Source organism: Mytilus edulis, chromosome 7, assembly GCF_963676685.1.
Source record: "Mytilus edulis chromosome 7, xbMytEdul2.2, whole genome shotgun sequence".
Lineage (NCBI taxonomy): Eukaryota > Metazoa > Mollusca > Bivalvia > Mytilida > Mytilidae > Mytilus > Mytilus edulis.
The window spans coordinates 93,160,242-93,175,169 of NC_092350.1; the positions used below are offsets into that span (position 1 = coordinate 93,160,242).

The 14,928-nt window shown below is 32.5% G+C and overlaps 1 protein-coding gene across 1 annotated transcript in view; it reads left to right on the top strand.

The window, feature by feature from the left end:
• Positions 1–625: 625 nt before the first annotated feature.
• LOC139482492 (atrial natriuretic peptide receptor 1-like) overlaps positions 626–14,928 on the top strand; it is a 63,591-nt gene continuing 49,288 nt past the window's right edge. Inside the window, exon 1 of the mRNA XM_071266402.1 lies at positions 626–1,058. Within this exon, the coding sequence (XP_071122503.1) occupies positions 856–1,058 (203 nt within the window). The 5' untranslated portion in view covers positions 626–855. The remainder of the gene's footprint in view (positions 1,059–14,928) is intronic.

Genomic DNA, 14,928 nt, shown 5'->3' on the forward strand with positions numbered 1-14,928 from the left:
GTCTGTTGTTCATTGGTTTGTATAGTAAAAATGTTGTCTGTTGTTCATTGACTTTACACTGGCCAAATAAGAAGAACGGTTGAAATGGCCAAACAATAAAGACGGATACCATGACCACAAATGACCCATCGAACTAACGCATATATTGTACATCTTATTATTCAAAACATCAAAATTTTATTCAGGAATAAAAGTTAACAATGTTTGGCTTCTGTTTGAATCAATATATAGAATGCATACTATTTTTGTATTATATATATCATGTATATATATATATGGTATAGTTGTTGATTCACCTGTGTAAAGAAATATAGCATACGCTGTACAGACTACTTCATAAAATATACTGTTAACATTTGTTTTATTCATTCTTTTTATAAATACTTATTGCACTCACATTAAAAAAAAACATCTAACAAATGATAAAATACAGGTGTGGAAATAGTGTGGCAAAAAGACCATCACCTCTACATCATTTCTGTTATTTTACCTAATATATTGTCAGTACATACAAACTGTCATGAGTTATCGCTGTAAACATGTCTTTTACTTACATTATAATAGCCAACTGTCTAAATGATGCATGTATTAACTTCAAGTATTGTTTGTTAGGCAACTTTTCATTGGTGTATCTGGTGACGTCAGGAGCAATATTGTAATTTTTACAATATGGATGTCAGTGTATTCTTGGAAGTTTTTCTTTTTGTAAAAAAATCTTAATTTATATGTCAAAGAAAGAAACAGACTAATGGAAAATATTTAGTTTAGTTGGAATATATTTCAAGTGATGGTTCAAAATATAGTTTAAAGTGGTGACTCAGTGGATTTCCTTGTCTAACCACTTCATTAAACACAATGTACATCTTTATAGACATTTCTCTGCTGTTACTATTGTTAGTTCTTTGTGTGTTGGATGTAAATGGCCGAGAGTTTAGAATCGCTTGGATGGCACCAAAAAATACATATCATGGATTAAACGCGTCTTCCAGTGTTGGCGCTCTGAAACTTGCTTTACAAGCGATCGATATGGGTGACCTTCTAGTAAACCACACAGTCAGGTAGGTGGTTAGTCTTAAGCCAATTACACAGACAAGTTTGTGTTTAATCTTAACAGTCAGCCAATTTCTTATTTAAACCAACAACATAATAATGAAAATGATATCTAATAATAAAAATAAAAATAAAAAAGATACAATATTTTATAGAGAGATATATTATTATAGAGAAGGTAAATATTTCAATTTACCCATTTAATAAATTTGTATATTTTTTAAGATATATTCATAACATCTAATAAACAAACTAGTCACTATAAAAATTAACTTATATGTATTTTAAAATAGAAATCATCATTGGAGGTTGTCCTTCATTGGAGGAATATTCGTTTCACAGTTTACAGTAACTGTATACAATTAATCAACAATTAACTATAGTATATTTAAATCTCGTTATTATCCTGATTATGAATATTATGATTATCGTTATGATTATTATTATTATTATTATTATTATTATTATTATTATTATTATTATTATTATTATTATTATTATTATTATTATTATTATTATTATTATTATTATTATTATTATTATTATTATTATTATTATTATTATTATTATTATTATTAAATTCCACGAATGTTTAGTTTAGAAATTATCTCAATGTCTTAAAGCAAGTAAAAAACTAAGGGTCATTTAAGTTATTTGTTTTAATTTCTCTTTTTCATTCAGTATATAATTTAAAGAAACAAAACATGTATCCCCGAAGTCCTAAATAAACAAGACAATTAAAAAGGCGAATAATACATGATCTGATTTATTTTGATATTAATGTGCATGTCACGTAAACATTTAGTGATGACATATGACCCGTCATTGTACCTGATAGCTTGTCGACCTTATCAACTTTTTCTTCTTTCCTTCCATTCCTGGATATTAATCATTTGTTTAAGATGTGGAAATGATTCAGTGTGTAATTAAATAAATTAAAACTTACATGACATAATTTTCTTGAAAGAAACACTATTTTCATGTTATATATTCACGCATATAGAGTCTCGGAAGTATCATCACTATAGTACACCATAGCTATAATACCGGTATTTATGTATTTACATCATGGCTATAGTACCGGTATTTATGTATTTACACCATGGCTATATTACCGGTATTTTTGTATTATATAATTCCAATAATAGTTATCAAAGGTACCAGGATTATAATTTTGTACGCCAGACGCGCGTTTCGTCTACATAAGACTCATCAAGAAATAAGAATTATGATTATGATTATGATTATTATTATTATTATTATTATTATTATTATTATTATTATTATTATTATTATTATTATTATTATTATTATTATTATTATTATTATTATTATTATTTTTATAATATTTATTTTTTTATTATCATTATCATTACCAAGAAATTGGCTGGTCTGTTAATATTAATGCCTTGAATAAGCTTATAGTAACTATAACTTCTCTTAGATCGGTAGTTTGGAGTTTTGTCTGGAAGCCAATAACATAACTCCCCACCAGAAACAAATGACTTGGTAGTCACGGTCTAATAATAAAGAGATGTGGTATGATTGTCAATGAGACAATCCCCAACCAAACACTAAGAAGATAAGGTATGATTGCCATGAGACAACTCCCCACCATAGACCAAGAAGATGTGGTGCTATTGCCATGAAACTAGCCCCCCCCCCCCCCCCCACACACACACCAGAGACCAAGAAAATGTGGTATGATTGCCAATGAGAAAACTCCACACCATGGACCAAGAAGATGTGGTATGATTGCCAATGAGAAAACTCCCCACCATGGACCAAAAAGATGTGGTACGATTGCCAATGAGACAACTCCCCATCATAGACCAAAAAGATGTGGTACGATTGCCAATACGACTACCCCTCCCCCACACACACCAGAGACCAAGAAGATGTGGTATGATTACCAATGAGAAAACTCCCCACCATGGACCAAGAAGATGTGGTACGATTGCCAATGAGACAACTCTCCATCATAGACCAAAAAGATGTGGTACGATTGCCAATACGACTACCCCTCCCCCACACACACCAGAGACCAAGAAGATGTGGTATGATTACCAATGAGAAAACTCCCCACCATGGACCAAGAAGATGTGGTACGATTGCCAATGAAACAACTCCCCACCAGAGACCAAGAAGATATGATATGATTGCCATTGGGAAAACTTTCCGTCAGATATCTTAGAATGATGCTGAAGTCACGGTATAGAGATATGTAGATGTGGTATGATTGCCATTGAGACAACTCTCCAACAGAGACTCAATGTTATTGAAGTTAACAATTATAGGTCAACGTACTGCCTTCAACAATAAGCAAGACTCAAACCGCATAGTCGATTGTAAAAGGCCACAGAATAACAAATTTATAACAGGTCAAACGAGAAAAATTATTGGACAAAACAATGAACGAAAACAAATATGATATATAGCAACAAACGACAAAGTTTATTAGGATAAGAACTTTTTAGAATATAAATATATATCCCATTTATTGTTGCCGACCTAAATATAGAATAGAATAATTGTCACTCACTTAAAAAACTAACCGACCCTTTTAGTGTTACAGTACATAACACATTCAGAGACGGATTTAGGGGGAGGGCGGGGGACAGGCCCTGCCCCCTCCCCCCCCCCGTTTTCTGGGAAAAAAAATGGTTTATATAAGGAATCACTGAAGCATGCCCGGAGCGTGCCCCAACTTAGGCAGTCAGTGCCCCCCGTATGAAAAATTCTAGATCCGCCACTGAAATTATAAAATTATAAAAGACCAGTAAGCGAAACAGTAAGAAAAGATTGGAATATGAAAATAAATTTAGTGTTACCATTACTATCTCCTATAATGTCCTACCTATAGGAAGAGTATTGTGTGTTGTATGTGACACTATAGTTATGGCTTCAGGCATTCTAACTATTAATAAATCAATTTGTTGTAAGTTCCTGCATAAAGAAAGAGAGTATGTGACATGGTTGTAATGAATTGTAATTCATTTTATGTCTACAATAATATTAAAATAAACAGTAGGTAAATATCCCGTACAATAATATTAAAATAAACAGTAGGTAAATATCCCGTACAATAATATTAAAATAAACAGAAGGTAAATATCCCGTACAATAATATTAAAATAAACAGTAGGTAAATATCCCGTACAATAATATTAAAATAAATAGTAGGTAAATATCCCGTACAATGATATTAAAATAAACAGTAGGTAAATATCCCCTATCATAATATTAAAATAAACAGTAGGTAAATATCCCGTACAATAATATTAAAATAAACAGTAGGTAAATATCCCGTACAATAATATTACAAATAAACAGTAGGTAAATATCCCCTATAATAATATTAAAATAAACAGTAGGTAAATATCCCTATAATAATATTAAAATAAACAGTAGGTAAAATATCCCGGCCTATAATAATATCAAAATGGCAGCAGTCCTTTTGCGACAATTATTGTTTTTCGTGGGTATCATTTGCGCCAAATTTTGTTTTCCAAATGTATCAATTGCGCCAATATTCGGTACTCATTTGCGCTGATTTACCTGTACACATATCTATCATAAATATAAATGATTAATATTTATTCTTATTTTTGGCTTTAAAAGTATCCTACGTTCGTAGATATTTCACCATGAAGATGAGCATCTGGAGAGAAATTATTTAAAATGCACTAGACAGTCCGTGTACAGAGAGAGAAGAAAACGTATTGCTTTCTTGAATATTTAGTACACGGTATGCCAAAAGAGATTTAAATTACGAAGAACCCATGCAGCAACATTTTCCGTGTAAACTGCCGGTTCCAAGTCCGAATAAAGGAGGAGGGAAGTCATATTTCTTCTAATTGGGGCAATCGCATATTCTATTTATGGCGCAAATGATACCATGTAATTTTGAAACAGGTGGCGCAAACGTAGCATTGGAGAGAAAAAGTTATGGCGCAAAAATATGCATTTTTGGCGAAAACGGATCTCATTAAAAGAAACAGTCGGTAAATTTCATCATAATAATATTATAAAATAAACAGTAGGTATATATCCCTTATAATAATATTAAAATAAACAGTAGATAAATATCCCCTTTAAAAATATTAAAATAAACAGTAGTTATAATAATATTAAAATAAACAGTAGAAAAATATCCCCTTTAAAAACATTAAAATAAACAGTAGTTATAATGATATTAAAATAAACAGTAGTTATAATAATATTAAAATAAACAGTAGATAAATATCTACTATAATAATATTAAAATAAACAGTAGTTAAATTTCCCCTTTAAAAATATTAAAATAAACAGTAGTTATAATCATATTGAAATAAACAGTAGTAAAAATCGCCGCTACAATAATATCTAAATAAACAGTATAGTTGAATATCCCTTCAAATAATTTATTGTAGCAAAATAATGTATACTATTAATTTTATTTTGAAGACTGTAAAAACGGTAAAAACGAACATAATTGGTAAATTGATTATTATAATTTTGATTTATGAAAAATATACAAAAAAACTCATTACTGTAACAAGTTATAATTTAGGAGTATATAATGACGTTCATTTTCACTAAAGTAGTACACATTTTTGTTAAGGGCCTAGCTGAAGTCCGCCTCCAGTGACTGAATGTTCTTATGTTGAAGACCCATTAGTAGCCTTCGGATGATTTTTTTACTCTTTGGTGGGATTGTTGTCTCTTTGAAACATTCCCTATTTCAATTCTCAATTTTATATGATCTATGTACAGTAACATTTTTGAAATACATGTAACTACAGTTCCGTTACATAAAGATATTGCATGAGGTTAACCTGTACACAACACAAATAAATTGACAAATTCTGCTCGTGTTACACTATTTCATTAACGGACACCAGAAGATTGTACCGCAAAGTGGTACTAGTAGTCACAATAAAATATGTGACATTTATTTAATAAACAACTGAACATAATTGATGCAGGTATTTATGAAATGCAGGATATCATGAACATCGTGTAAAAATTGGACGAGACACAATTGTCAATGAAAATATCCACCAGAAAATAAGAGATGTGGTGTAATTCTAAATGAGACGAGTATCCACCCGAAGATAAGGAGATATGGTGTGAAAAGACAAGTATTCACAAATTTTATGCATTCTAAATGCATTTTTATTTTCATATTTTATTTTTAACTCTGTAACCTTTGTCTTTGGTTTTTATGGGGATAAACTATCTGTCAACATCCGGAAAAAACCGACATGCGGAAGTATTTTCAATGATAAAACTGGCTGAAAACCCACAGACACTTGTCTCCGAAAAAAATCCTATATATATACGGTGTTATATTGAGGTACAAATGTATAATATAGGAATTTTTTTTATCTGAGACAAGTGCCTGTGTGAAAACCATTTTGAAAATCATCGTATAACCTTCAACAATTAGCAAATAATACAGTATGGTAATTATGATATACATGTTAGCTGTAAAATAGCCCCGGCATAACAAAATAGAAAGCAATAAAATAGGTAAACAAACTTTATACTGCAACAATAAATGAAAAAAGCCTGCCAGACACCACTGATAACAATCAGATTAAAGTCTCTTGTCTTAAGACACGCATAATATAGAAACCACTGATAACCATCAGATTAAGGTCCCTTGTCTTAAGACACGCATAATATAGAAACCACTGATAACCATCAGATTAAAGTCTCTTGTCTTAAGACACGCATAATATAGAAACCACTGATAACCATCAGATTAAAGTCTCCTGTCTTAAGACACGCATAATATAGAAACCACTGATAACCATCAGATTAAAGTCCCTTGTCTTAAGACACGCATAATATAGAAACCACTGATAACCATCAGATTAAGGTCCCTTGTCTTAAGACACGCATAATATAGAAACCACTGATAACCATCAGATTAAGGTCCCTTGTCTTAAGACACGCATAATATAGAAACCACTGATAACCATCAGATTAAGGTCCCTTGTCTTAAGACACGCATAATATAGAAACCACTGATAACCATCAGATTAAGGTCCCTTGTCTTAAGACACGCATAATATAGAAACCACTGATAACCATCAGATTAAGGTCCCTTGTCTTAAGACACGCATAATATAGAAACCACTGATAACCATCAGATTAAAGTCTCTTGTCTTAAGACACGCATAATATAGAAAAAGGAAAGGGGGGGGGGGGGGGGTAGCATGTTTGAGAGCGCTTAAAATAAGAGCTCAAACTGATTAAACTGATACTAAGTACCAAAAAAAAGCAAAATGCATACAATGCATTACAGCTAGTCTTCGTTTTTTAGACTGAATGTGACGTCCACGCCAAACTTGTTAGATATTTACTGATTGAAAGTTATGTAGGGGAGAACATGCTTTATCTAATGTATATATTGTCTTTGAATTATAGTTCAGTAACTACGAGTATTCTTATTTCAGTGCTTTATGTCTATTGTCTTTAATTAAATTGCTCAGTTAAAGTTTAACCCGTTGGTTTAACTGTTCTTGTTGGTATTGTTTAATTTTTTCATGTTTTTAGCCGACTATTCGATATGATATTTTTCATTGCTGAAGGTCGCACTGTGGTCTATAATTGATTACATCCACTTCATTTGAAATTTGGTGTATAGCGACATATATCTCATTGAAAATCATACCACATCTCCTTATTTTTAAAACGATACAATTACTGATAGGCAGTTCAACACTTGTTTTTAACTGTCAAATAAATCATGTTCTCCCGGACTTAAAGATTGCAATACATAAAGGTATTCAAATTACCAACGTTTTTATAGACGCGTTTTTTATTCAAAGTGAACGTCTTTGTGTTTTTTTATTTACTCGGCGATTCTTGAAATTAAAAATAGGAACAGCATATCATTGCATCATTGTTAAAATATGTTTCAACTTAAATAAACCAAAAACTTGTGCGTTAAAAGTATATCATGGATACATAATTACCACTATATATTATATACAAATGTGATACAGGTTGACAATGTTTACTAAAAACCTATAAAACACGTGCTTTCGTTAAAACATATAAAGTTTAGTTTGAACAAAGGTATATATTAAATCTTTAACAAATCTGTCTTAATTTGTTTAAGATCAATTATAGAGGTGTTATTCAGTAGGTTGATACATTGCATGCCGTACATTTTTCATCCATCAAGGTTTTCTTTATTATTCATGTTATTTGTAATTCCTGAAAGTTTACTATGTTGTATACATTTAGGACTATTACAATGATCGCTCACTTACTTATGGAGACTGTTGTATACATTGAGGACTATTACAATGATCATTCACTTACATATGGAGCATGTTGTATACATTGAGGACTATTACAATGATCGCTCACTTACTTATGGAGCATGTTGTATACATTGAGGACTATTACAATGATCGCTCACTTACTTATGGAGCATGTTGTATACATTTACGACTTTTACAATGATCGCTCACTTACTTATGGAGAATGTTGTATACATTTAGGACTATTACAATGATCGATCACTTACTTATTGAGCATTTTGTATACATTGAGGACTATTACAATGATCGCTTACTTACTTATGGAGCATGTTGTATACATTTAGGACTTTAACAATGATCGCTCACTTACTTATTGAGAATGTTGTATACATTTAGGACTTTTACAATGATCGCTCACTTACTTATGGAGCATGTTGTAAACATTTAGGACTTTTACAATGATCGCTCACTTACTTATGGAGCATGTTGTATACATTGAGGACTATTACAATGATCGCTTACTTACTTATGGAGAATGTTGTATACATTTAGGACTATTACAATGATCGCTCACTTACTTATGGAGCATGTTGCATACATTTAGGACTATTACAATGATCGCTCACTTACTTATGGAGACTGTTGTATACATTGAGGACTATTACAATGATCATTCACTTACATATGGAGCATGTTGTATACATTTAGGACTATTACAATGATCGCTCACTAACTTATGGAGCATGTTGTATACATTGAGGACTATTACAATGATCGCTCACTTACTTATGGAGCATGTTGTATACATTGAGGACTATTACAATGATCGCTCACTTACTTATGGAGCATGTTGTATACATTTACGACTTTTACAATGATCGCTCACTTACTTATGGAGAATGTTGTATACATTTAGGACTATTACAATGATCGATCACTTACTTATTGAGCTTTTTGTATACATTGAGGACTATTACAATGATCGCTTACTTACTTATGGAGCATGTTGTATACATTTAGGACTTTAACAATGATCGCTCACTTACTTATTGAGAATGTTGTATACATTTAGGACTTTTACAATGATCGCTCACTTACTTATGGAGCATGTTGTAAACATTTAGGACTTTTACAATGATCGCTCACTTACTTATGGAGCATGTTGTATACATTGAGGACTATTACAATGATCGCTTACTTACTTATGGAGAATGTTGTATACATTTAGGACTATTACAATGATCGCTCACTTACTTATGGAGCATGTTGCATACATTTAGGACTATTACAATGATCGCTCACTTACTTATGGTGCATGTTGTATACATTGAGGACTTTTACAATGATCGCTCACTTACTTATGGAGCATGTTGTATACATTTAGGACTATTACAATGATCGCTCCTTTACTTATGGAGAATGTTGTATACATTTAGGACTATTACAATGATCGCTCACTTACTTATGGAGCATGTTGTATACATTTAGGACTATTACAATGATCGCTCACTTACTTATGGAGTATGTTGTATACATTTAGGACTATTACAATGATCGCTCACTTACTTATGGAGAATGTTGTATACATTGCGGACTATTACAATGATCGCTTACTTACTTATGGAGCATGTTGCATACATTTAGGACTTTTACAATGATCGCTCACTTACTTATGGAGCATTTTGTAGAGACTAAGACATACCAGAATTAGAGTTACATTGTAAATAGTATTTAATTGTAAAATAAACTAAAATTCAGTTCAAGATTTTTCTAATGACACAAATTAAAAAAGTAAAATCCTAAGTTAATAGATATGCAAGCTTGAACGGTTTTCTAGTGATTTACAAAATGCTATGCTCTTCAATAGCTATCAATATACACATAATAAAATGTTATATGATTTTTGAAGCCTCTTGCCTTATTACGGTCACATTACATTTAAGTAATTTCATAAGTGTGGACCTTATTACGGTTAAATAACATTTGAATAATTTCATAAGTGTGGACCTCATCATGGTCACATTATTTCCAAGTCTCTTCATTGGTGTGGACCTTATTACGGTCACATAACATTTAAGTACCTTCATGGGAGTGGACTTTATAACGGTCCCATAACATTTCAGTAACTAAATAGGTGTGGACCTTATTACGGTCACATAATATTTAAGTACCTTCATGGGTGTGGACTTTATTACGGTCTCATAACATTTCATTAACTAAATAGGTGTTGGCCTTATTACGGTCACATAGCATTTCAGTAACTAAATAGGTGTTGGCCTTATTAGGGTCACATAATATTTAAGTACCTTCATTGGTGTGGACCTTATTACGGTCACATAACATTTCATTAACTAAATAGGTGTGGACGGCCTTATTACGGTCACATAGCATTTCAGTGGCTAAATAGGTGTAGACCTTATAACGGTCACATAACATTTCAGTTACTAAATAGGTGTGGACCTTATTACGGTCACATAGCATTTCAATAACTAAAAAGGTGTTGGCCTTATTAGGGTCACATAATATTTAAGTACCTTCAGTGGTGTGGACCTTATTACGGTCACATAACATTTCATTAACTAAATAGGTGTGGACGGCCTTATTACGGTCACATAGCATTTCAGTGGCTAAATAGGTGTAGACCTTATAACGGTCACATAACATTTCAGTTACTAAATAGGTGTGGACCTTATTACGGTCACATAGCATTTCAATAACTTGATAGGTGTGGACCTTATTACGGTCACATAACATTTCAGTAACTAAAAAGGTGTGAACCTTATTACGGTCACATAGCATTTCAGTAACTAAATAGGTGTGGACCTTATGACGGCCACATAGCATTTCAGTAACTAAATAGGTGTTGGCCTTATTACGGTCACATAATATTTAAGTTCCTTCATGGGTGTGGACCTTATTACGGTCACACAACATTTCAGTAACTAAATAGGTGTGGACCTAATATGGTCACATAGCATTTCAGTAACTAAATAGGTGAAGACCTTATCACGGTCACATAGCATTTCAGTTACTAAATAGTTGTGGATCTTATTACGATCACATAACATTTCAGCAACTAAAAAGGTGTGGACCTTATTACGGTCACATATCATTTCAGTAACTAAATAGGTGTGGACCTTATGACGGTCACATAGCATTTCAGTAACTAAATAGGTGTTGGCCTTATTAGGGTCACCTAATATTTAAGTACCTTCATGGGTGTGAACCTTATTACGGCCTCATAACATTTTAGTAACTAAATAGGTATGGACCTTATTACGGTCACATAACATTTCAGTTACTAAATAGGTGTGGACCTTATAACGGTCACATAACATTTCAGTAACTAAATAGGATTGGATCTTATTACGGTCACATCACATTTTAGTAACTAAATAGGTGTGAACCTTATTACGGTCACATACAATTTCAGTAACTAAATAGGTGTGGACCTTATAACGGTCACATAACATTTCAGTAACTAAATAGGATTGGATCTTATTACGGTCACATAACATTTTAGTAACTAAATAGGTGTGGACCTTATAACGGTCACATAACATTTCAGTAACTAAATAGGTGTGGACCTTATAACGGTCACATAACATATCAGTAACTAAATAGGTGTGGATCTTATTACGGTCACATAACATTTCAGTAACTAAATAGATCTGGACCTTATTACGGTCACATAACATTTCAGTAACTAAATAGGTGTTGGCCTTATTACTGTCACATAACATTTCAGTAACTAAATAGGTGTAGACCTTATTACTGTCACATAACATTTTAGTAACTAAGTAGGTTTTGGCCTTATTACGGTCACATAATATTTTAAAAGTACCTAGTTGGGTATGGACCATATTACGGTCGCATAACATTTCAATAACTAAATAGGTGTGGACCTTATTACTGTCACATAGCATTTCAGTAACTTAATAGGTGTTAGCCTTATTACGGTCACATAATAGTTATGTACCTTTATGGTTGTGGACCTTATTACGGTCACATAACATTTCAGTAACTGAATAGATGTGGACCTTATTACGGTCACTTAATATTAAGGTACCTTCATGGGTGTGGACCTTATTACAGCCTCATAACATTTTAGTAACTAAATTAGTATGGACCTTATTACGGTCACATAACATTTCAGTAACTAAATAGGTGCGGACCTTATAACGGTCACATAACATTTCAGTAACTAAATAGGATAGGATCTTATTACGGTCACATAACATTCTAGTAACTAAATTAGTATGGACCTTATTACGGTTACATAACATTTCAGTAACTAAATAGGTGTTGGCCTTATTAGGGTCACTTAGTATTTAAGTACCTTCATGGGTGTGGACCTTATTACGCGTCATAACATTTTAGTAACTAAATAGGTATGGACCTTATTACGGTCACATAACATTTCAGTAACTAAATATGTGTGGACCTTATAACGGTCACATAACATTTCAGTAACTAAATAGGATAGGATCTTATTACGGTCACATAACATTTCAGTAATAAATAGGTGTGGACCTTATTACGGTCACATAACATTTCAGTAACTAAATAGGTGTGGATCTTATTACGGTTACATAACATTTCAGTAACTAAATAGATCAGGACCTTATTACGGTTACATAACATTTCAGTAACTAAATAGGTGTTGGCCTTAGTACTGTCACATAACATTTCAGTAACTAAATAGGTGTAGACCTTATTACTGTCACATAACATTTGAGTAACTAAGTAGGTTTTGACCTTATTACGGTCACATAATATTTAAAAAGTACCTAGTTGGGTATGGACCTTATTACGGTCGCATAACATTTCAATAACTAAATAGGTGTGGACCTTATTACTGTCACATAGCATTTCGGTAACTTAATAGGTGTTGACCTTATTACGGTCACATAGCATTTCAGTAAACTCATAGTTGTGGATCTTATTAAGGTCACATAATATTTCAGTTACTTGAAAGGTGTGGACTATATTACGGTCACATAGCATTTCAGTAACCTCATAGTTGTGGATCTTATTACGGCTCGTAATATTTCATTTACCTGATAGATGTTGACCTTATTACGGTCACATAAACTTCATAGTTTTAAACATGATAACAGTCACATAACGTCCAATTAACCTCATAGTCCGGACCTTAATACAGTCATATAACATTTCAGTTACTTCATAGTCCTGGACATGCATAAAACGGTCATAAAAGCATTCCTTATTTTCATAGACCTGGACATTAATATCATACTGTCCCATTTAATGGCATTGCTCAGCATGAACATAAGGATATCAACAATACGCTTACCAATAACTATCCCTTAAATTGGTAGCTCCATATCCTGTTAAATCCATGCAAATTATGACCGACGGATGCTCTCAGGAACAATGATCGAATTATTCATTCGGTACCCTGCCTAAAACTGGTATGGCAGACAGCTTCTCCCAAAGAGAAAGATAATTATTAACTTCATATCCTGTTTAACCAGGTATGCAAGACAGCTTCTCCCGTGGTCAAGGATAATTATTATATTTGTAGCCCCATATCCTGTTTAAACCAGGTATAAGAGAAAGCTGCTCCCAAGAATATCCTGTTTAAACCAGGTATGGCAGACAGCTTCTCTCAAGGACAAAGATAATTATTAACTTCATATCCTGTTAAAACCAGGTATGAAAGACAGCTTCTCCCGAGGACAAAGATGATTATATTTACTTCATATCATGTTTTAACTAGGTATGCAAAACGGCTTCTCCCGAAGACAAGGATAATAATAACTTCATAACCTGTATATAAACCATAACTTTTCGTATAATTAAGTATGATGAAGTAATTTAACATTGACAAATTACCCTTCAAAATTATGCAAACCAATATTCAAGTAAAAAGCATACAACTTAATCCCGAAATGGCATGTAGAGATAATAAAAAAACATCTCTAGCATGTCTTGTATCAGATAAAAGGAATGCCCCGCCGCTTTGTGTTTCGTCCGATGAATTGGTTTGATTATTCTTTAAACATGTGATGGCTGTTTTTGGTATTGCTTCTACTCAGTTAAATTATCATGCAAATATAAGTTCATCGAGACAACAGAGACACATCTTATTTACGTACAAAAGAGGTATTCCTACAAATTCCCTACCTATTACTATTGTGTGTTATGATAAGTTGATCGAGACAACAGAGACAAATTTTATTTATCATGTTTATGTACCAAAGAGTTATTCCTACAAATTCCCTACCTATTACTATTGTGTGTTATACATGTTAAGATCACGATTTGTCGTTCGTTTGTTTCATCATTTTACACTTGATTAACCAGACATGGTCTGCGGTTTACATGATTCTGCTTGCTAACAGACGCTTTGTTGTTTTTCAATTTACACTCTACATATTAACATATTTATAGAAAGAATACGTAACATGCGTAAGTAAAAAAGTACTGAAAGTTCAAACTGTCTTCTATATTAAATCTATCGATTGAGAAATTCTACGTAGTGACCCGAGGTCCGTCAGAGAAATTCTACGAAGTTCCCCGAGGTCCGTCAGAGAAATTCTACGAAGTTCCCCGAGGTCCGTCAGAATAATAAACAGAAGTGGGAGACAGT